Source organism: Chaetura pelagica, unplaced genomic scaffold, assembly GCF_000747805.2.
Source record: "Chaetura pelagica isolate M959 unplaced genomic scaffold, ChaPel_1.0 scaffold90, whole genome shotgun sequence".
Classification (NCBI taxonomy): domain Eukaryota; kingdom Metazoa; phylum Chordata; class Aves; order Apodiformes; family Apodidae; genus Chaetura; species Chaetura pelagica.
In genome coordinates, this window is record NW_009953496.1 from 6,932,142 (window position 1) to 6,953,560 (window position 21,419).

Sequence of the window (21,419 nt, forward strand, 5' to 3'; positions counted from 1 at the left end):
CTGAACTAGAATTGTTTTCTTCTTTGTTGTGGAGGGAGAATGAGGCAAATGACTCAGGGATGATCACAGAAACATTAAATCATTCATGCTGGAAGAGACCTCTGTGGGTCTTTTTGGTCCACCATGTTGATGGGTGAGCCAGCATAGCTCATGTTGCTCAGGGCTGTGTCCAAATGAGTTTTGAGTGTCTTCAAGGCTAGAGAATGCACAGCCTCTCTGGGCACCTGTCCCAGGGCCTGACTGCTCTCACAGTGAAGGATTTTTATTTTGTTTCTGATAGGAATATCTCTTGCTGTGATTTCTGTCTGTTGCTTCTTGTCTTCTCTCTGTACCTCTGTAAAGAACCATTCAGACTTGCTTCCTATGCACTCACCCCTTAACTGTCTTGGTGACCCTGACCTGGGCTAACTCCAGTTTATCAGTCTCACTCTTGTATTTGGGGACCCAAAAATAGACATTTTTGCAAGTTCAGAACGGAGCAGAAGAATCACTCTCCTTGATCTGCTGGCCACTTTCTCTGTTGCCTAGTGGACTTTGGTGAAATCATGTGTATCACAGGTGATTCTTGGGAAGTGTTAATTTATTCTGCAGATGTACCATTGTGAGCACTTTCAACAAATATTACCAAAGTAGCTCAGAAATCCACAATTACATGCATCACAAAGACTCCCTTGAATCCAACTCTGTAGTAGATACCAGATGTAAGCTGTTCCTTCTCCATCTTGATTGGAGAAAAATAAAATCATTAATAGGATAGACTATGAAGGAGGATTTATGTTATTTAGCCCTCAGGAACTTAGCCAAGCTGCATTTATTGCTAGGAGTTTTGCAAGGGCACCAGAAGGTACTGTGTTATGAAGAAAAGGATATTTTCCATTTACTGAGCTGTGGCATAAAAATACTTTGTAAGGGGGAGTGGCACACCATCCTTCTGCAGTCTGTCTGTCTGACATAGCTACTGGTTTGTGACCACCTCTAAAGTCCTTGTTACCAGCAAAGGCAAAGTAGATTACATGGGTAAGTCAGGAAGGGGCCTGAGTGTTAAGAGCAACTGTGCCATGCCAGATCAAAGGTCCTTCTGTCACATGTCTCTGACAGCAGAAAATGTCTGATGCTTAGAGAAGGATGATCAGAAAACTACAACTATGACTTCACCCTCTTTTGGGTAGTAACTGGAAAATTGCATTTAATATTATTGCTTTCCTCTGCCAATTTAGGGGCAGAGCTAAGGCGAAAGAAAAAAAAGAACTTTACTAAAAGTAGGTGACGTGGGAGGAGGAGATGAAGCAAGAAGCTGACTGGCTCTTCTGATGTGTGAACATGTGTCAAAGGGTCGTCTAGTAAAAGTAAGACAGGACTTGGAAATTAGTCTAGCTGATCTGCAAACATGGGATACGAACTGCTTCAACTAAAAGGCACCTCATGTTTTGAGAAGTCATTAGTGTGGCTTTTAAAATACTTCTTCCTTGTATCTCTCAATATTTTGCATGTGCTCATGTGTATTTGTGTATTTGTGTATATGTCCGCACATACACATGTGTAATTTTAATCTTTCTCTTATTCTGCTAAGTTTTCCAATGTATCCTTGATAAAGTCAACAGTGTATGTATGTGGCATCTGTAGATAATATTACTCATTTTATACAAGTTTTTTAGGTGCATCTTGTGGTTGAGTTTGCATACAGACGTGCCTAGCTGCAAGGGGAAAAAAAAAGCCTATTATTTAAAAATCCAGCACTAATTTTGCCATGAATGCTTGACTTTACAGGGGAGTTTGACACAGTGCAGAGCCCCTCCACGCCAATCAAAGATCTTGATGAGAGAACATGTAGGAGTTCTGGGTCAAAGTCTCGGGGTAGAGGGCGGAAGAATAATCCATCACCCCCGCCGGACAGTGACTTGGAGGTATGCCTGTGGTAATTGATGGATGGCAATGTGGAGGTTTCTTCTGATTAAAAGTAAATTCTAAAAACTACAGCTGTGGAAATAGCTTAAGGCGTTTTGGAGAACATCATGGACTCTGTCTCACTAACTGAATGTAACAGATTATTAGTTGCTCTTTTAGCGTTACTGTTCTTTCTGGCAAAGTGAGGCAGAAAAGTAAATTATTCAGCCTAGCACTTTTCAGCTCTAAGATTGTGTGTCTCAGTTGCTTATGCAGTAGAACCACAAAATGGTGAGACTTCTGCATTCAGAATTGCCACATATTTTTTTACCTTGTTGAATAGGAAATCTCAGCTTAATTACTGGTATTTTTGAATGCAGTGTAAATATGCAGGATCATCTGGCCACAGCCTTTCCAATCCTTATGTGCAGTTTTGTCCTTGTGCTCATATGTCAGTGGCTTTCAATGAGGCAGCTTACATCAGTGAAGTTATGGCTGTACTTAGGCATGTGCAAGATCAGTGCCTTAGTGAAGAAATATATCTGCCTAATATATGGGGTGACGATTTAAAACACAGGTGACCTCTTAGCAACAGAATAATTATAGTCTTATTACTCTTGTATTAGCAGTGTGTTGCTCTGCAGGGACAGGAGGAGGAGGAGGAAGCAAAGTGCCTGCAGTTGTGTGAAACACTCCAGCTCTGGCATCAGGGGAATGTGGTGGCAGGGTATGTCCCCTGCAGCCACCACGCTGGCACTGGGGGTGTGCAGCCAGGGCCAGCCCCACTGCTCTGCCTTCACTGACCAGCTCTGGTACAGCAGAAAATGAGACTGTTGCTGGGACTTGGCTGGGGTGGCAGGCTGGCCTGCGCTGCTAGGCACTGAACATAAATGTCATTGCTTTTGTACAGATACAACTATTTTTTTTATTTTCAAAGGATTTGACTTTTCCAGAGAAAAGACTCTGACCTTCAGTTTACCAGTGAAAAGAAACCCCTTATTGAGAAAAGCGGTTTCTTTTTGTTTTTATTTTTAGTTAGAATAATCTTGTGTTATCCTACAATATTGTTTAAATTGTGTGTGACATTGGATGTGGCATATGGTACTTTTACCCAAGACTTAGTTTTAGCTATGCAGGAGAAATAAGGAAGAACCTTGAATCAGTAAGACTTGAGAGAATACTGTTTATCCTTAAGTTATGTTTGAGCCCCATCACATTTCTGAAGTCTGTGTTATGCAGCTTTTTGAAAAGCTTTTCAGGGGACAAATAAGCAGTTGAAAAGTTCAAAAGTTACTCTTCTTCTGACTTTTTACCACACTTTTATACACTGTTCTTGCTGATTTTCAGAGAAAACCTGCTGGGTTAAGTGATTTGTTAAACTTTAGGACTGAGTTATTTTTTCACACACCCCCTGTGTGGGATGGTGGTGGGACTTTGATGTTATTTTTTTACTAATACTGTCCCCACTTTTTTTTTTTTTTCCAGCGTGTATTTGTTTGGGATTTGGATGAAACAATCATAGTTTTTCATTCTCTGCTCACAGGATCCTACGCACAGAAGTATGGCAAGGTATGTGAGTCCTGAGTTCTGCGCCCATTCACGGTGTCAGAGCTATCTGGCCTGCATGTGTACGTGTTCTTCACCTTCTGTGTTCATCAAGGTTTGGGTGAAGGTAGAGAAAAAGTGTACAGTAAACCCCATTTTCAGAGAGTTAATGTGAAAAAGTCAAGGAAAGAAATAAGGAACAGACTCTAAGCACAATGTATGAGGCAGGGCAGAAGCAGATGATTTAAACGAGGGAAGAGTTTATAGAGGAACAAGGATGAGATCCTGAGGTATGTTGGAAGAGATGTTGCAGGGAGGAGATAATAAAGCAACGGGCAAATGGAAACAACTACTTGGATGCATACAGGAAGAAATAAGAAATAGACTGGAGTGATGGATGAATTGAGTAAGCAAGTAAGAGACAGATCTGCTTCAACACCAGCTGCAGATGAATTTTCTGACTCCACAGCTTTTCCATTGAATCTTTGGTTCCCTTGGCTGGATCTAGGGTGAGTAATGCTGGGGAGTCAATCTTTCTCCCAAACAGTCAGTGACACTCATCCTCTGCCCTCTAATGAGATCCAAAAGGAGTTCAGGTCATGGAGCAGTGAGCAGGAGAGCAGGGGGAAGAGCAAGGAAGTCAGAGAGGCAACTTCAGCCTTCAGAAGCAGGAGCTCCCCTGCTTAGCCGGCAGTGCTGGGCTGGTGGTGGGAGCCCATGTTCTGGTGCTCAGGCAAGGGGAGAAGGGACTGAGCACAATAGTGTAGCAGCAGGAGTGGACTGCTGGAGCTAAAGGCCTTGATAAAACAAAAAATTTGGGCAAATGTATGAAAGGTAAGAAATTGGACAGGGAAAACAATGGTATGTACATACATGGATGTAGGGTTTCTAGGTGTTGTGCCATTGAAGTGTAATTAATACAAAGGTATTTCTTTTCTAGGACACAGTCAGACAAAGGGCTGGTTTAGCTAACTTTCCTGCCTCTTTATTCCAGCCAGAATCAGATGCTCAAGAAAATGATGTGAGAAACAGTACATTAGAGAAATGCTTTCCACACACACCTCCCCAGCCAGTGGGTTAGAAATGTCCAATGCCAGACTTGTGGATTATGACCACGGATGCACTCCTAACTTCCAATGTTAGGAGACAGCTTTTTCTGGTTACTGAAAGAGAAAGCTAATAGGAAAATTCGTAGGCCCAGACAAAAATCTGAATTTTTGGAATGCTAAGATAGGGGTAGTTATTAGTATCTTGTTAAAATCAGCCTTGCATGTTTTGCAGCTTTACAGTGCCAAATCAGTACACATTTCAGTACTCTGTTGAAAACACCTCTTCTGCTGTTTTTCACACACTGTAACAACAGTGACTTTGTTAGAAACATTTCTAACTTACAAGTATCAAAACAAGAGAGAAATGTACATGAACATTTATATCACTTTTGAGTGTAGCCCATAGAGTGCCACAGAACTTGCTGAATTGCCCCAGCAATGTAGTCATTCCTTTAATCCTTCTTTGATTGTGCCCTTAGGATGTTTACATCTCATGTGCCATCTCACATAATATATGATAAAGTCCAAGTCAACTGTTACACAAAGTTTTAAAAATCAGATCACATTTTACAGCTCATGAACATCTGTGAATAACGTTGTTTTAAAAATCAGATCACATTTTACAGCTCACAAACATCTGTGAATAACTTTGAAAACTGTCTTAGAGACAGCAATAGGAATGTAATTCCTTTTGGTCTCTCTCTTTGTTATGAGTAGGGATATTTCAAAAAATCCCAGTACCACTGTTCTTTAAGAGCACATCTGCTGCTATAATTAACTCTCCATACAGTCTTTAGGAACAGTAATGGCATATTAACAGCTAGTAGTTCTGACAGCAGATGAAGTGGCCTTGTATAAATCAAGAGTATCTCAAGGGCAAGTGAAATTAATGTAGTTATACTGCTGAGATCAGAATCTGTAAACAAATGTCATGAAAAACCATGAAGCAAAATGAGCAGAATTCTTAAGTAAAATCCTTTTACTTTTGTACTGATAGGTGGCATCCATACTAGAAATGTGGTCCTTTTCTAGAGACTATAAAATAAAAATAGTAGATTTTTTCCTTCCTACAGTGACTACCGTATTTATAGAGAACTCATTGGGAAGGTAATGAGTAATTGCCAATGAAACTCAAATGTATATATTGTCAACTACAAGAAGGACAGAGCAGTAGGAAAGGGAATACAGGGAGAGCTTATAAGGTGTAGGTTTTAGGTTTTGCATGTCATTGAAATGTTGCCTTAATTTAAGATTGGATGTGTCTAAGCCTAAGTGCCCAAGAGGCTGGACATAGGAGAAGGGAAAGACAGCACAGCTGGACCTCAGTCAGTCTCTGGTGCATGACCTCTTTAGCAGGTGTGGTCCTTTTCTGCATATGATTTCCATCTGTAGACTGAAGTCTGAATTGTTAGGAGCTAGCAGGAATATACAGGCAGGTAAGGATATTCACTTTCAGTCCTTTCCCATTTATTCCATGACATGTAAACTCTCATTCCCCTTTTCCACTTGCTCTTTATTCTATTTCTCACAGTAACTGGGTGAAAACAAAACATTGGGAAATGAGTCTTTTAATCTCTCTGCTCTGCTGCAATCCAGGCTGCCCAGGGAATGCAGTGAGGGGAGATGCAGCATGTGGAAATGGCTGTCACGCTGTTGTTGCCAGGTGAAGGGACCAATGTACAAGTGCAGGAGCACTTGAGAGCTGCAGTGGTACCAGAAGACAAATAGTTTCTCTTTCAAAAGATTTCTACAGTTTAACAAGTGGTTGAAGTAAAAAAGAAAAAGGAACCGCAAACCAGGATTCCCATAGAGAAAGGGGAGATTTGTTGGCAGATCTTGTGTGGCAAGGCCTAGATCCAGTAGGCAAGTTTCAGGTCATATATTTGTCAAGAGAATAACAGATTTCTGACTAATGAATGGACAATCTCCTTGGTATATACTTGTCCATGGTTTGCTTGGTTTGATAATTATTTGATTCCAGAATTATATAAAGCTGTTGTAATACCATGTCAAAAACAAAACTATGGATTTGCTGAAATATTTAACTTGCTGGAAGCATCTTTAAGCATCTCATTTAAACACAGGGCAAATTGCTGTTTCTCATCTGGGCACCAGTAGAGTATAGCTTTGAACTCCACTGAAGTGACAGAGATTTGGCCAGAAGTCAGTCAATACATCACTCTGATATTTAAAATACAGCACTTACCTAGAGAAATATTATGTGGCTTGCTGTTTTCTACCTGGTTTCTGTCTGCCTTTTGGTGTATTGGTTATTTTATTGGGCTGGTCATGACTAATATAAAAAGAGGATAAAAACCACACTACACCTCTGTTAGGTGTCAGGGAAAACATTCTGCCCCTCAGCAGTAAGAGTTCCTCTGGTTGTTCAGCTTATTTGCTCATCTGCTTCGTAAAACTAGCACATTTCTATTTTTAATTATTTACTGCAGTAGCAAATTATGAACATTGGCATTTGAGCTGTTACATTATGACTTGTGTGGCTGATGATGGTTTTTGCAGCTGAGCACCAGTTGGCAGATACAGTTTTCTACAGTGCTGAGCTCTTAAGTGAGGATTTGTTGATGTGACAGGACATGTGTTAGGAGATGTCATCATCTGTTAGAAGTTTATGAGGTACATTCTTATTCCCTGTGAACAGTGTATATTCTTTATTCCATTCCATTCCAATTATTCTTGCTGATTTAATGTTGATTAAGCTGGAGTTTTGTCTACCTCTGCACATTTATATTTAAGTAATTTCTCCCAGGTCAATCTAGAGGGCAAGAATGCCCAGATAAATTCTGTGATTCAAGGAGCAACTGGTTAAAAATAAATAAATAAATAAATAAATTAAAGTCCCTTGTGACCTTAGAAAGGGGAGAGCATGATTTCCAAGTGCAAAAATCAAAACAAATCCACACTTGATGGCCACATTTGGACACTTTTTTATAGCATTGCCAATGACAGAAGGTTTTGGGGGAGGCCACATTAACTTTCTACACTTCTCTGGAAGGGGTTCATAAGCTTTTTACTGCTCACTCTGTGCTTATCCAGTCATTAAAAAGAAAAAACTTTATCACCATTAGCACCATTATGACATTCCCAAATTCACTCATAAATTTGCTTTTGCCTGCTGATACTAAAAGTGTATCTCTCATGACCTCTATTGGTACTTAAATGTTTCCACATTTTCCACAGTTTGCTTTTGTTGTAAGTCTTTTCAGGACAGTGACCCATTAAAAATCTATTCTTACAATTGTTTTTCCATTAAATTAAACATTTTTTAGCATCTTGTGCTGAAACTTGACCTTTCAAGAGAACATTAAATAGTTATCTTCCACTAATGGATACTGAGATTTGGGGGCTTTATTCCAGTCACTTTCCTCTTGGCCAAAACATTTAACTCTTGGTGCTCCCAAGGTATTTTTACCTAGTCTCTCAGGAGGCATTCCAGTGGATGGACCAGTCTAGTACAGAATTCCACAGACAGACAGTCTGGCTCCAGTTTAGTGCCTTCCTACTAAAATAACTAATTTGCATTTTGGTGCTACAGAAGTGCTGTAGCTGCTCTTGACTCTTTTGCGTGCTGATGATATCTGGCTAAAATCATGCCTCTGAGGGCCAAAAAGTTGTGCTTCTTTATTCTGCAAATTATCTGGGGAAAAATTCCAGAGTTGTGTTGTGTTTTTTTTCTTTATGATTGTTTCCTCTTTTGTGTATGCTTGTGCAGAGTAGCACAAAATACCATTTTGGCAGAAGTTCAGTCTGCCTTTTATTCAGCTTCTCAATTTGCTGTGCTCAAATCTGTATCAGCTGTACATGTTTCTTGCTTTCTTTTCAACACTCAGTTCTTTGTGCCACTTAAGTCAGTCTGCAACTTCTGCTTCAAGTTGAAAGACAGTAAAATGTTGATTGGGATGTTTCTCCATATTGTGTAAACATTATAAAACCACAAGACCCTGGCAAATCCACTTTGTCTGTCTATTTTTGAATGTGAAGGAATGAACTTAACATGGCAAGAGCTGGAACATGATGTTTAATTCTTGTTAAACAGTTGTAATGCAAGTTTTGGCCAATTTATTCAAGGAAGAATTGTTCGTGTCTTGAGAATTTAATTCCAATGACTCTTCTTAGCAGAAATTGTTATGCAGAGATCCCAGATTAATTTCATGCTAAGCTGAAATTAATTATTGCTTTATTTTATTTTACTTCTAGTAGCTAGCAATATCCTACAGGGGTCTTTGTCAAAACAGAAACATAGGAAATCACATTTTAACAGTAAGGAAGTCAGGCATAGTTAGTTACAAAAATGCTACTAATGAGAAAGTCATAAAAGCTTTGTCACATTTATGTCTTTCAACTATACTTGGCAAGGCAGGAAATTGTGATACATAGTTGGTAGTTTCTGTAGAAATAAATTGGATTATAATGGAATATGTTATAGCAAATTTCCGCATTTAAGTCTGCTTCTACCCAGGAAGGGGAAAAAAGAGGCTGAGAAACAAAAGTCTGAGATTCCAGTCTTGGAAGCATTCCACTGAATAACTTAACTCACATAAATAATAATGAGTTACCACCTGTGCATAAAGTTATGCACATGCCTTAGTGTTTGTAGGATTAATGTTAGGAAGTGTAGTGCAAATACTCCTTCTTATATTGTATCTAGGAAGAAAAAAATTGTAATTTACTGTGCACAGGAAAAAAAATGCTAGAGAAACGAGGGAAACACATGTTTATATGTGATGACATTTTGATAAAAACATTATGGCTTGATGAGCAATCTCATGAGTCCAGAGTATTTTGGTGATTTGTGTTCTAAATTCTTACATGAATTTTTTACAAATATGTTAATGTGTGTTCCTTAATTATCCCCTTGGAAAACTGACCTTTGCACTGGCTGCTGCCTTCAGTCATGTGACCTTCAGATCTGGGGAACATGACTGCAGAGGACGCAGGGGCTGAATTCATGTTGCTAAGCACTGCTTTTGCTTTTGACATCTGAAAAGTAGTCTAGACCAGGCCAAGGGTCAGTATAAAAATATTTCCTTTCACTGACAAAGAATAGGGTCTAACTTTGGATCATTACAATTTCTTGCACACTCTTTTCCCCTTCAAGTCTGACTTTTTCATGAGCAAGGGTCAAAATATGTCTCTGTTTCAAATTTTACTATTATCTTTTAAGCACTTGAGGGCAGAAGCCATCTTTTTTTTCTGTTGTTACCAAGCCCTGGAGTAGCAAATGTCTGATCCTGATTGGCCTTTGATCCTAATGCTAACAAATGATCATTTGAGGTTTTGTGTAATTTTGTTGCCAGATGCTGGTAAACTTTTAGACTTGTAATCTCAAGGTATTTAGTGAGGGATTTCTGAAAACTTGCTAGTGTCAATCAGAGTTTAAATGGTGAAATACAGACTTTTTTTTTCTTAATGAGGAGAGGATCACGTCGATTTTAAAAGTCCATTGCAGTACATTAAGCATAAAAACATGAACTGAACCCTATAAACTCAGGCAGATTATTAAGACAATGATAAATCTAGTACCAGGCTTCAGCTAAGCATCAGGAACTGTCTGTGGGCATTCTTACTCTAAAACAAAAGTAAGGTAATGCAAAATAAAAATTAATTCTTTCACATTTACTGTACACTAAATACTCTCAGACAGTGTTGCTGCAGATCAGTAGATTTGTGGTATCTTGCTGAGGCAGAGTGATTTAATAGTGTGAAAACTGACCTGTGAACAGATGCAACATTCTGAATGAATCTCATTCAGAGACAGGAATCCAGTGTTTCATCAGAAATGATGGGAAGATCTGTAGCAAACAAACCAACTTACATATGCTTTCCCATTCCTGCGGACCACCTGAAGAGTTGTGCCATAGCTTGTAGACACGGTGAAAAGCACTGAGAAGAACACTTATAGGCACCTTGTTGAATGAATACCTGCAATAAAATCATAAAGGAGAGCCTGGAAATTCACCAGTGAGTGCCTGCATGGAAGAAGGGAAAATATTAAGATGGATAAGGACCAAGCACAGGGTTTGAGGATGCCTACTGGAGCAGCAGAAAGTTTGGGAAAAAAGTTATACAAGCCTAAGCATAGGCAAAGCAGTGATGATTTATTTATCCAAGGTTTGGGAAAGTGGGCGTAGGTTCAAGACTACCTTTGTATTTTTATAAAGAAGAGACATTAGACATGTAAAAGACCTCTTATATCACACCTTCCTATCACAGTGTGGGGTAATTGCTTACAAAATGATAATTTTGTAGAGATGGCTACTTTTCCGAGTCTGGTTTAACATGACCTTGGTGAGCACTTTGTGTGCCCAAAAGTTGGGGAAAAAAGCCAAGAGATCATAGGAACTGTGCAGTGGACCTGGTGTTCCATGCAGTAATTCCTGCTTCTGTTGCTGACTCAAGTGCATTGGGTCAGAAAATTAAGTTACTGCTCCATAACTCAAGCTTTTTTCTGCCCTCAGATTGTCAGACAAAATACTTAACATTTTTCTATAAAAGGCTCAGGTATTAAAAATGTTATGTATTCTTATTTTAATAAATACTGGCTTTCATATATATATACATCTTCTTTGAGAAGTTCCTCCCCTGTTTACGGCCTTCTTTATGCAGATTTACATATGGCCACCAAGTTTTCCTCTGTTTAGCTAGGGAACAAATGCCTTGACTTTCAAAAAACTTGATGTTTCAACGCCCCCAGCTCCCCAGATGTTCTCACACAGGTTCGGAAGTCTCTTTTTGCAGGGATATATTAAAATAGCTCCATAGTGAAAGGATTTTAAAGAAATTCTGAAGGTGTTAATTTTTCAAAACACTTTGAATACCATAGTTTTTAAAGTAATTCTGATATAACTGAAAGATACTTGAGTAGCTAACTTTTCTTTCTGTTTTTTTAAGGATCCACCAATGGCAGTGACCCTTGGACTGCGAATGGAAGAAATGATTTTTAATCTTGCTGACACACATTTATTTTTTAACGATTTGGAGGTAAGAATCAAAGGAACAGAAGCACCATTACACTTGGGTTTTTTACATAGTGGTTTTGCTGTTCACGCAGTGTTTGTTGCGTGTGACCTTTTATGCCTATCTAGACATGGGGTTTGTCATACTCTAATCAGAGAGAGGTTAATCAAGTGGCAGTGGCTTCCTATGGCACCAGAGTCCTTCTGTGAAGCTGGGTGAAAGAGGGAATCTGCAAACTACCCTTTCTTCTCTTTGTCTTATGGCCGTGTTTTATTTTTCCATGGACTTGGAACTGTCTGCAGTAATTTCCAGGAGGGGGACTCATGTGCCTCCCACGCATTCTCTTGAAGTAGTTTTTTGGCAACCAGGCCCTTTTCCTTGCTCAAAGGTAGAATATTCTTCATTTACCTCAATTACTGCAGCATCAGGGAACTGTGACTATGATAGATGTACTTGTCAGTGATGTCTGTTCCCCAGGTAACCAGGTGACCACATGCTTTGTCATGTTGTACCCAGGCTGTAAAATTTGGCATCCTGTCAGAAAAGGGAGAGACCTCTTCCTAGGGAGTGACCGCTGTGGATCACTCACCTGTCAGAAGCATCCAGATGGACTGCTGCAGGGAATGGGAAGAAGGATGGTCAGCTGGGCTCCACAAACTCTTCATTTCAGTCTGGGAGTCCAGATCTGTTAACATGGAAAGTGACAGTCTTACAACCATGTGTGTCAAGAGACAGGGGTGAAAATGAATTAATTGAGTTTTCATACCTTCCCCTGGTCTAAGTCAGTTGTTTTCTAACTCAGACTGGATCCCAGAATTCCCTCTTTGGACAGATATTTTGCCACTAATGGCAGTTGGAAGACTTTGAGGTTTCATTTAAAATGCCAGAGAAAGGTCTCTGATAAGTGAGTAGAAAAAAAATAGGATAAGTGAGATTTTTCCATTCAATGGAACATGGATTTTTCTAGTGTGCACTTACTTTATTCCTTTATTCCTTGCCAACTGCAAACAAAAAGAAAAGCAGAAAGTACTAGGCTGGGGTTGTCTTTTTTGTACCATGTAGACCTCATTTATTCTTGGCTTTTAAGTCAAGAAACTGGGATCTACTTCACACTGGACCTGAGCCGCACATCCTCCTTCCAGCAGCACAAATGTAAATTAAAGCCCTGGACAGATGTTTGCCAGTCAGTGCTTCATTCCAGCCCAGGAGAGTCATCACTTGACAATGCAGGTGCAGTTGGTGAATGTTCTTTTTCTGGTGCCCCATACATAGAATAGATTCCAAAACAATTTTTTAAAGCTTCACTTAAATTGCTTTTTAGCAGACCTGTGCCCCTGAGTGTTCAGATTTCATGTGGCACCCAATGAATTTTAAGCTAATTCTGTGGCATAGACGCAGAGTTCTTCAAGCTTATGCTGAGTGCAAGTGGAAGAGTTCAGCAAAATGGAGCTTTGCTCTCTTTCCATGCCATTTTATTCTTGCTTATGGCCACTGAAGCTTCATTCTTTTCTCTTGTTATTTATTTTCTTTGTAGATCTCGGGTTCAGCTGTCATAGGTGAATCAACACATTTTATCTGTTCTTCTTAGGGTGGTTTTAATATCCTGTCCAAATATTTGTGCTCCAGCTCATTCCAAGCTTGAACAATATCCAGTTTTCAGTTTTAGATAAATCAAAAAATACTACTTGGGGACTCTCTTGGAGAACCTCAGAACTCAATTTGATTAGCTTAAAACCAGTTTCTATATGCAATTAAGTGTTTTCTAGCCCAGAATTCATCTTTGTTTCAAAATCAAAATTCCAAATTTCTTGTTCTGAAATGAGCTGTGTGTACACATTCTGACATAAACAAGAAGAGGAACAATTTTCTGTCTTCTTAGCAAATAAGATATAATCGCATGCCATCTTGTGCCAAAGTACATAGACCCATGCTTTAATATGCAGATGAATAAATCTGTCTGTTTAAATATATTTGCAGAGTGCATGGCCATTACTGAATATTACATCATAGTGCATCTGTGTGATGATTTTGTAATGAATTCTGAGAAATCACCAGTTCTGACTTGTGGTCTCTCATGTCCCCCCCTCTCTCCATCTTTCTTTCTCTGCCTTCTTCTCTCCGTCCTCCCCCAGGAGAGTGGAGGTGAGTGCTGACCTGCTGGTGGCCATGGCCATCAACACACAAGACCTTCAGTTCTTACTGAAGGAAGTGAGATAGGCCTTTACTCACTAGACAGATTACTTTTCCTTTCATCATCTCACTTTTTCAATGCAGAGCCATCAGGTCCCATTCCTTCTGTTTTGCTTTCATCTTCATCCCACTATAAACCTTGTGACTCTGGACGTGACAACTGCAATGTGCTAAAGAATCTCTATTCCTGTAATACTGACTCCAGTCACTACCTCCTCTAAGCTTTCTTTTTTCCCTGTCTTTCTTGGTTGCAAACATTGCATACCGAGGTCTAGTAATAATAACCAAGTTATTGAAAGCTATCACATACAAAAACAAAGTTTTCCTTCCTCTATGCAAATCTCTCTCACTACGATGACTGCTGATGCAGAAATTCCGATCTGCTGAGACATTCCCTGCTGACCCAGTAACCCATGTTCTAATCAGCCAAGCTGCACTTTTATTCCAGCCTAGGCTGATCTCCAGCTATTTCATTCTCAGTGTATAAATTTTAGTCAGCTTGAAAAGTATCGCGTGGGAGGGCAGTTGGTGTTTTGCCATGAAAATAGGAGTCTGGTGCTCTTGAAAGTTCATGCGCCTAAACAATATTAGAGATGGAACTCAGTTCTATAATAATATCCAGACTAATGCATACTATCCTCAACCAGGTAAGTAATAAATTGAAGATTTTCTCCCTATCTCAGTATTAATTCTAAGTCAGCTTTTAAAACTGTTGGTAGGGCATATTATATGTGCAAAAACCCCCCTCAGTTTCTACAAATTGCAAGCAGGAATTTGGATGTGAATCTTCCAACTCCATTATCCTCCTCCATTCCCAGAATGATGAAAAAAAAAAAAAAGGTATTTCTTTCAAGCAAACTGAATTACATTTCCATTTTTATGATAATCCTACCATATTTTAAGTAACATTTTGTCATAATTGTTGTCTATTAGAAATGGAAATGGGAAATAATAAATAGGATTTAGATAAGTCTCAGAATTTGGGAGACAGGTCAAACTAGTTTTAACAGAGACTAAAGGAAATACACAAAAAGGGGTGTTCTGTATAGCCTGAGAAAGCATAGTGCTGAATATCCCCTCTGTAATAACATTTCTGTGTTCAGTCTGTTGAGCCAGTGTTTTTACTGGATAATGAAATTACTGTTGATTCCAGGAGGGTAATTTTTATGGATGATTTGTTGATTCTGTACTCTCAAATTTTTATGCTCTAAAAATTGCTGCTGAGAATTAACTGCACTTAGCTATAATTTAGATCAGTATTGCTTCAAGCAAAAGCCAGTTATTGTACCTAGTTTCCATTCCTGTACTCTCAGTAATAGGAAATCTATTATCTCTTTCTTAGTTTTGACTTTGCAGTGACTGTGCCACTGTGACTTGAGTGGAGCAAGTACTGTAGCTCATGTGAAAAGTATTGAACCTTAGTATTCAAAGTGTCAGAAGGGTTGCTTGCTTTCTTTCCTTCTTCCCTGCAATGGCTTGGCCTCTTTAACAAGCAAGCTCACATCTAGTGTTGTGCCACCAGTTCCCTCTTTCTTTTGGGAGAAGAATTTGCTCAGACCATCTGCTTTTTCCTTTTGCACACCATGTAAGTGAATTTGTAAAATGTAAACATCTTAAGTTGAAGCAGATCAGTAAATGAGAAAAGAAATTAAAATGCAGTAAGCCTTGGTGGGCATATGAGTTTGTTGTCAGCAAATGTATATGGCCAGTATGATGAGGAGGTGAGCTAGAGCTCCGAGAGGAGAAGAGAAGGGGGAAAAGGAGGAGGCTGGAGAGTGTTGTTGGGTTTGATCCCCCTCTGAGACTGGAAACTTAACAACCTTCTTGCAGGGACAAGGAGCAAGTAATCAGAAAACTGCAAGTTGCCCTCAACTCCTGTTCCTGGAGTCAATGAAAAAAAGTGAGATTAAAAAATAAAAGTAAACAGCTGAGCCTTTGCCACCCACTCATATTTAATTTAATAATGAAATTACCAGCAGAACAGTTACCTGGAATTTTCAAGGCTGTACCAATGTAGCTGAAAGGCTTAACAAAACCCAAACACAGCAGACACTTCTTATCCATCAGGGCTTCTGTGTTCCCTGAATTTAATTAGTACACCTTCAAATCCACAAGACTGATTTTTAAAATGATCTTATGCTTTGACTAGTTCCTGGGATATCTGTGAAGGTGATTAGGAAGCCAGATATTGCTCAGATATTGCAAAATACAGAGTTAGAATTTGTCGCAGTGGGGCTTTCTGTACGTTTTTTCTAGTTCCTGTCCTATACTGGGTCAAGTATAGTTGCATTTTTTTTCCAGAGCGTAAATAATAAATAGGGATAAAGAAGTTAATCTTTTCTTTCAGCTGCCACTTCCACTTTTCTCTCTCTTTTCATCTGCTATTTATCCTGAAAGCATCTTCTTTAAAATACTATACAGGTGAAGATAATCTCTTTAGGCAGAAACAAAAAAAAAATTTGTTTCTCCAGTGGGGAGAAGGTTTCATTTCACTTCTTTGAATGCAGCTCTTTCATGGCTGTCTTAATGGATTAAGCCAGATGAGCAGATTTTGGGCACTTGTTCTTTTAGTCTTGACACAAAATTCTAAATTATGATTGCTTATATGGTGCAATGAAATTACGTATTTGAAAATGAAATTATATGTATTTTTTTAATACAAAAATGCTAATTTATTTTTTAACAACTTAATATAGGTAAAAGTCTCTTATGTTTTCATTCAGTGCAAAGCAAAGCAAACAGAAAAAAGAAACAGTAATTGCCCGACTTTCCACTCTAGGAACTTGTGGCATATACATTTGGAAATGATTCCTCAGTTCAGATTTATCCATTATCTGGACAGCTTAGCACTGGTACATGACTTGAGATCAGAAACTTAGAGCTGTGTACTCTCCTGCATGTCACAGAGAGTCTGAATTAAGTGCTGCTTGTCAGAAACTTTATTTGAAGTAAGTGACTCAGACAACTCTTTATTTGAGGCACAGAACTGTGCATTTTGAAAGCTCAGCCTCATTTTGTCTTACTGATGAGATTGTATTACCTGAAAACATTACTTAGGGAGTAATTTTTAAATACATTCTTGATTTTTTTTGTAAATTACATTAGGATTATGTTAACAACAGCTACTTTAAATACTAAAAAATTACTTGCATTCAGGAAAGTAAACTCTCCAGACACTGAATTTCAGGTGTGTCTTTGGATTAAGATGTTCATTGTAGCAACTACAGAAGACAGTAATACAGTGCCTGGTCATAATTACTGTTACATGGTGGCTTGAGTTAGATTTATTTCTGCTTCTTCTACCTTTTTCTCTGTGCTGAAAAGGGTATTTGATCCAGTTATAAAACCAGCTTGGAGAGAAGTTCAGTATTCCAGTATACCTCAGTTCCCTGCAGTTGCTTCCATCCCTTCTGAAAGTAGAAAATAATTAAATTCTCCAGGACTGCTTATCTGATTTTCCAGCCTAAGGCATTTGGATAAATCAAGAAAATAATCTGATAAGCATCCAAACTTCTAGACACTTTACAGAGATTACATGCCTGTGAAGGTTCATCATCATTATTTTCCAGGCATTGGGGAAATAAGGTTTAGGTGATTTTGGAACATCAGTATGATAGAGACTAAAGATGAGACTTGTTAGACTTGGCTTTTTTCAATTAAAAGAATTTTAATCTAAAATCACACTAAAATTACATATCTCTTTTCTAAAGGCCTATTTCAATTAATAAGTCATACAGTGTAGAAGGAGTAGAAGGTTGTATTCTTTTAAAGAAATTGGTGGCAATAGGAAGCTGTAAGTGTACATACGCTGCCATCTTCTGGTGCACTTAGTGGCCTGCACCGATCATTTCTTCAATTTACGTGCTAAGCATATGGAGAGCACACTTTTACAAGATAATGTATAATTTGATTTCATTTTTTTTCAACAGGAGTGTGATCAAGTTCATATAGATGATGTGTCTTCTGATGATAATGGACAAGACCTAAGGTAAGATAGAGTATTTGTTGTTTTGTTGTCTTTTTTTTTCTTCAAAGATTAAATAAATTGAGCATTTACAGGAATACATTGTATTTATTTTTACTGTATTTTGGGTGTTTGCAGTACCTACAGTTTTGCAACTGATGGCTTCCATGCAGCTGCAAGTAGTGCAAACCTTTGTCTGCCAACAGGTGTAAGAGGAGGGGTTGACTGGATGAGGAAGCTGGCTTTCCGTTACAGAAGAGTAAAAGAGTTGTATAATACTTACAAGAACAACATAGGAGGTGAGTTTAATTGTCAAAACTAATTTAGAATGCTGATCCGGTTAAACTGCATGGCAATGAGCTCCCACTGAGGGAATGTGCCTCAGAAGGCACAGAATGAATGGAAAGTGATGTGACTGGAACTTGAGGTACTGAAAGCTGCCAGCTGTCATGGCAGAGCCAGCACTGTGCTGTTGTGCAGGACAACCAGAGGTGGGGAAACAGATCAGGCTTCTGTTTAGCTTCCCCAGAGCCTCTGTTTCTCCTTCAGACCCAGTTTGGCTACACCTACCTTGTTGATTTTTTGAGCCTCTTATTCTGCCTCAAATATGCTGTTATTCCAGGAAAGAGGTTGTGTAGCTTCCACAAACTGATTGTGGATGGCCTATTTCATCCTACATTTTCATTACATGGTTGGTAACCACACACTGTCTGCTAAATTCCCTGCCAGGTACCTGCTGGTCTGTTTTCACCAGTGAATGCAAGGAAACCCCAATACTGCCATTCCACCAGCCCCTTCTGTTGACTCTGTAGCTTACACAGTTAAATGTGTTAGCAAGAAATCCACATTTGTTTGGGCTGAGAGCTTTCTTGTTCCTGTTGGCAGTTATGGACTTGCTCATGTCCATGTCAGCAAGCTTGTAGGAAATCAAGAAGCAGAACTGAAAGGATCTGTTTTGGAGGGGTCTGTGTGACTTGCAGAGGCAGCCAGCCCTCTTCTGAGGTGGGGAATATGTCAGCTGACTCCCTCAAGAAGAGCTTGGGAGAACAGGGAATACTTACAAGTCTTCAAGCATTGCTGCAACCACAGTTGAGGATAAGATGAGGCTAACCCAGCCAGGAAGGAGCCCAAGTGAACACTCTGCCATTCTATAGCATGGGCTTTTTCAACTCATCTGAAATGTATTTCAAAGGAACCTGAACTTCAAATTAGAGATGACCTTCAGCAGAACCAGACAGTTTCATGTTGTTTTAGCACTTTTGCAATCTCTCAGAAATGGGAAACAATACAACTAATACAGACAGTGAATAAGTTGTTACCTTAATGATTTTCTAAATTATTTAAGTCTGGGATATATCTTTTCACTTTTAGTATTTCAGTCTTTACTTGCCACAGGAAGAAGCAACAGGACCAAAGGGATAGTACATGGTTGGCTTTCACTTGACCTGCTTTGCCCTTTGTTGATATCATTAATGGATTTTTTATATATCAATAATACTTGAAACAGTATTATCCAAAAGTTTACTGGGTTTTCTTACATCTCCTAATACATTTAAGATTCTAAAGCTGCTGTGTTTCATAAAGCCTTTAATATTAGCAAGAAATGAAGTCCAAGAGCACAGCACAGGGACGTAAACTAAGAACAATCATTGCAGATTGCAGACGTAGGGTGTCTTGTATTATGGTTTTTATTCTTTCTCACAAATCCTGCTTATGAAATATTTTCCACCCTAGTTGGTATCCATCCCCTAGTTCTTAGCTGTTTTAGTAAACATTTTATCACATATGCATCTATTTATTTAAAAATAGCTGTTAAAAGGCAATAGAAGGCTAGAGCAAACTATGTCTTTTTAGGTTGCTTCATTTCAGATTTTTTAAGATAGTCACCACCAATTCTTGGGAACATGGGGTTTGAAAGAGAAGAGGGATACTAAAGGCCATGAAACCTGCTTTCTACCTCTCCCAGGACCAAATCTAAAGTTAAATTAGCTGGTTCCAAAGATCTCATGTCTCAACATACAGCAGGCTGGGTAATTTTAAAAATCTGACCATTCATAACCTCTTCTTTTGCGAGTGTCTCTGCCTGTGATCCCAATGGCATGGATCTGATCTCCTTGTCAGTGGCTCTGATAATGAAAGAGTTAAGATGTGTGTGAGGAGTTGGTTTAAAAAAATGTATTTCTGAAAGATATGCTTTGAAATATAGTAAAGTAGCCTGAATAAACAAACAAAAAAACCCAGATTATTTCTTATTATTATCTGCAATACACTGTGATATCACTTGATATAGTGGAGTGCAAACAAAAGAAGAACAATATATTGACATTTGGAGACAGTAGATTTTGACTTGGACATTTTTTCAAGTTCTTGTGGAATTTAAAATAGGATGATCATAAAATCTATACATTCCAGTTAATACAGATTTTAATTTGTGGTTGTTGTTTTTTTTTTCCTCTTTTCTTGCTTTTTTACATAAAAGGACTCCTGGGTCCTGCTAAAAGAGATGCATGGTTGCAATTAAGAGCAGAGATTGAAGCTCTAACAGACTCCTGGCTAACAAATGCACTTAAATCATTATCAATTATCAGCACAAGGTACGTATTTGAATCTACTGTAAAAAAAAGTTTCTAATTTTGGATTTGTAATGGCTATACCTGATAGTATGAATTGTCTTCTAAAATGTGATAAATGTTCCCATGTACATTGAAAGTGTGTTGTAGAATTTTGACCCAGCCTTTAATTTATTATCTTCTGGGCAGCATTCTCTGAACACCTGATCTCTCAGTTCTGTCCTTCAGTGTTCGAGCCTATTCATAGTGCTACCTAAATACTGTGTAAGTCCCAGGACACAAAAATATTTTCCTTCTGTCCTTCCAGACAAATCAGTATGCTTAAGCATATGTGTAAGAGCAAAAATCTGTTTTAACTTAATTACATTTTGGGTTCCCAGTAATAAGACATAAAATATATTGTTCCTTTGAAATAATAAAACTGTGAACACTGATGCTGCTTAGTCAGACAAGTAATGTGTATCTCATCAGAAATCCTAAAAAATTCTGGTTTAAAACCATAATAAAGAACCATGCTAAGCCTTCTTGCCTTCTGAATGTGTCTGATAAAAGACTCAGAATCAAGTGGAAAGAACAAACTTGGAAAGATGTGAAAAACTTATTTTAAATGTAAAAACTTTTGCAATACATTTATATCTTAATTGTTTATTTAACAGTGTCTTAAGTACCTCATGAGAAAAAACAAAACAACAGTAAAAAAAAAACCTGTGCAAGCCATTGTGTTTATCTCTGCATTTCTTTCCAAATTGCTAGTCTTCAAAAAGACATTTGGTAATAAAGGCCAGTTGAGCATTGGTGGACGAGTCTACAAAACTCTGACCAGTTACTCAGTTCTGTTAAACCACAGTCTTTTTTCTTGTCTTCAAAGAACTGTGCAGCTATAAATCCCCAGAAGCTACCCATGAGGCAGCTGAACATTGCCTGTATGTTACTAACAGGAAATTAAGATACATTAGGGCAGAAATAGAAGCCTGAGGTCTTGCTTGGAATTTGTGGAAGAGCCAGAAGGAAAAATCACAACTATTTGCTCTCAGCTCTATGTTCACATGCTCATGTTCAGTCTGTCAGTGCCTATAGCAGCCTGGCACTGGGTTTTCTGTTGTGTAACTGGTGGCACAACTTCTCCATGCAGCTGTCATCCTCACCATTCGCCACTAGCTTATTAACATGGTTATTCTTATCTCTCTTAGAAATATTCTTATCTTGAACCATGAAGGAAGTGATGTCATTGTGCAGAAATGT

At 38.6% G+C, this 21,419-nt stretch overlaps 1 protein-coding gene across 4 annotated transcripts in view; it reads left to right on the forward strand.

The window, feature by feature from the left end:
* The window catches only part of EYA4 (EYA transcriptional coactivator and phosphatase 4), a 49,803-nt gene that overhangs the window by 22,538 nt on the left and 5,846 nt on the right, over nucleotides 1-21,419 (forward strand). For 3 of the 4 annotated variants that reach the window (XM_009999133.1, XM_009999134.1, XM_009999136.1), the window contains 6 exons: nucleotides 1,768-1,904; nucleotides 3,370-3,453; nucleotides 11,388-11,477; nucleotides 17,573-17,631; nucleotides 17,746-17,906; nucleotides 20,087-20,201. In XM_009999133.1, the coding sequence (XP_009997435.1) occupies nucleotides 1,768-1,904; nucleotides 3,370-3,453; nucleotides 11,388-11,477; nucleotides 17,573-17,631; nucleotides 17,746-17,906; nucleotides 20,087-20,201 (646 nt within the window). The remainder of the gene's footprint in view (nucleotides 1-1,767; nucleotides 1,905-3,369; nucleotides 3,454-11,387; nucleotides 11,478-17,572; nucleotides 17,632-17,745; nucleotides 17,907-20,086; nucleotides 20,202-21,419) is intronic. The other variant, XM_009999135.1, reaches the window with a different exon arrangement.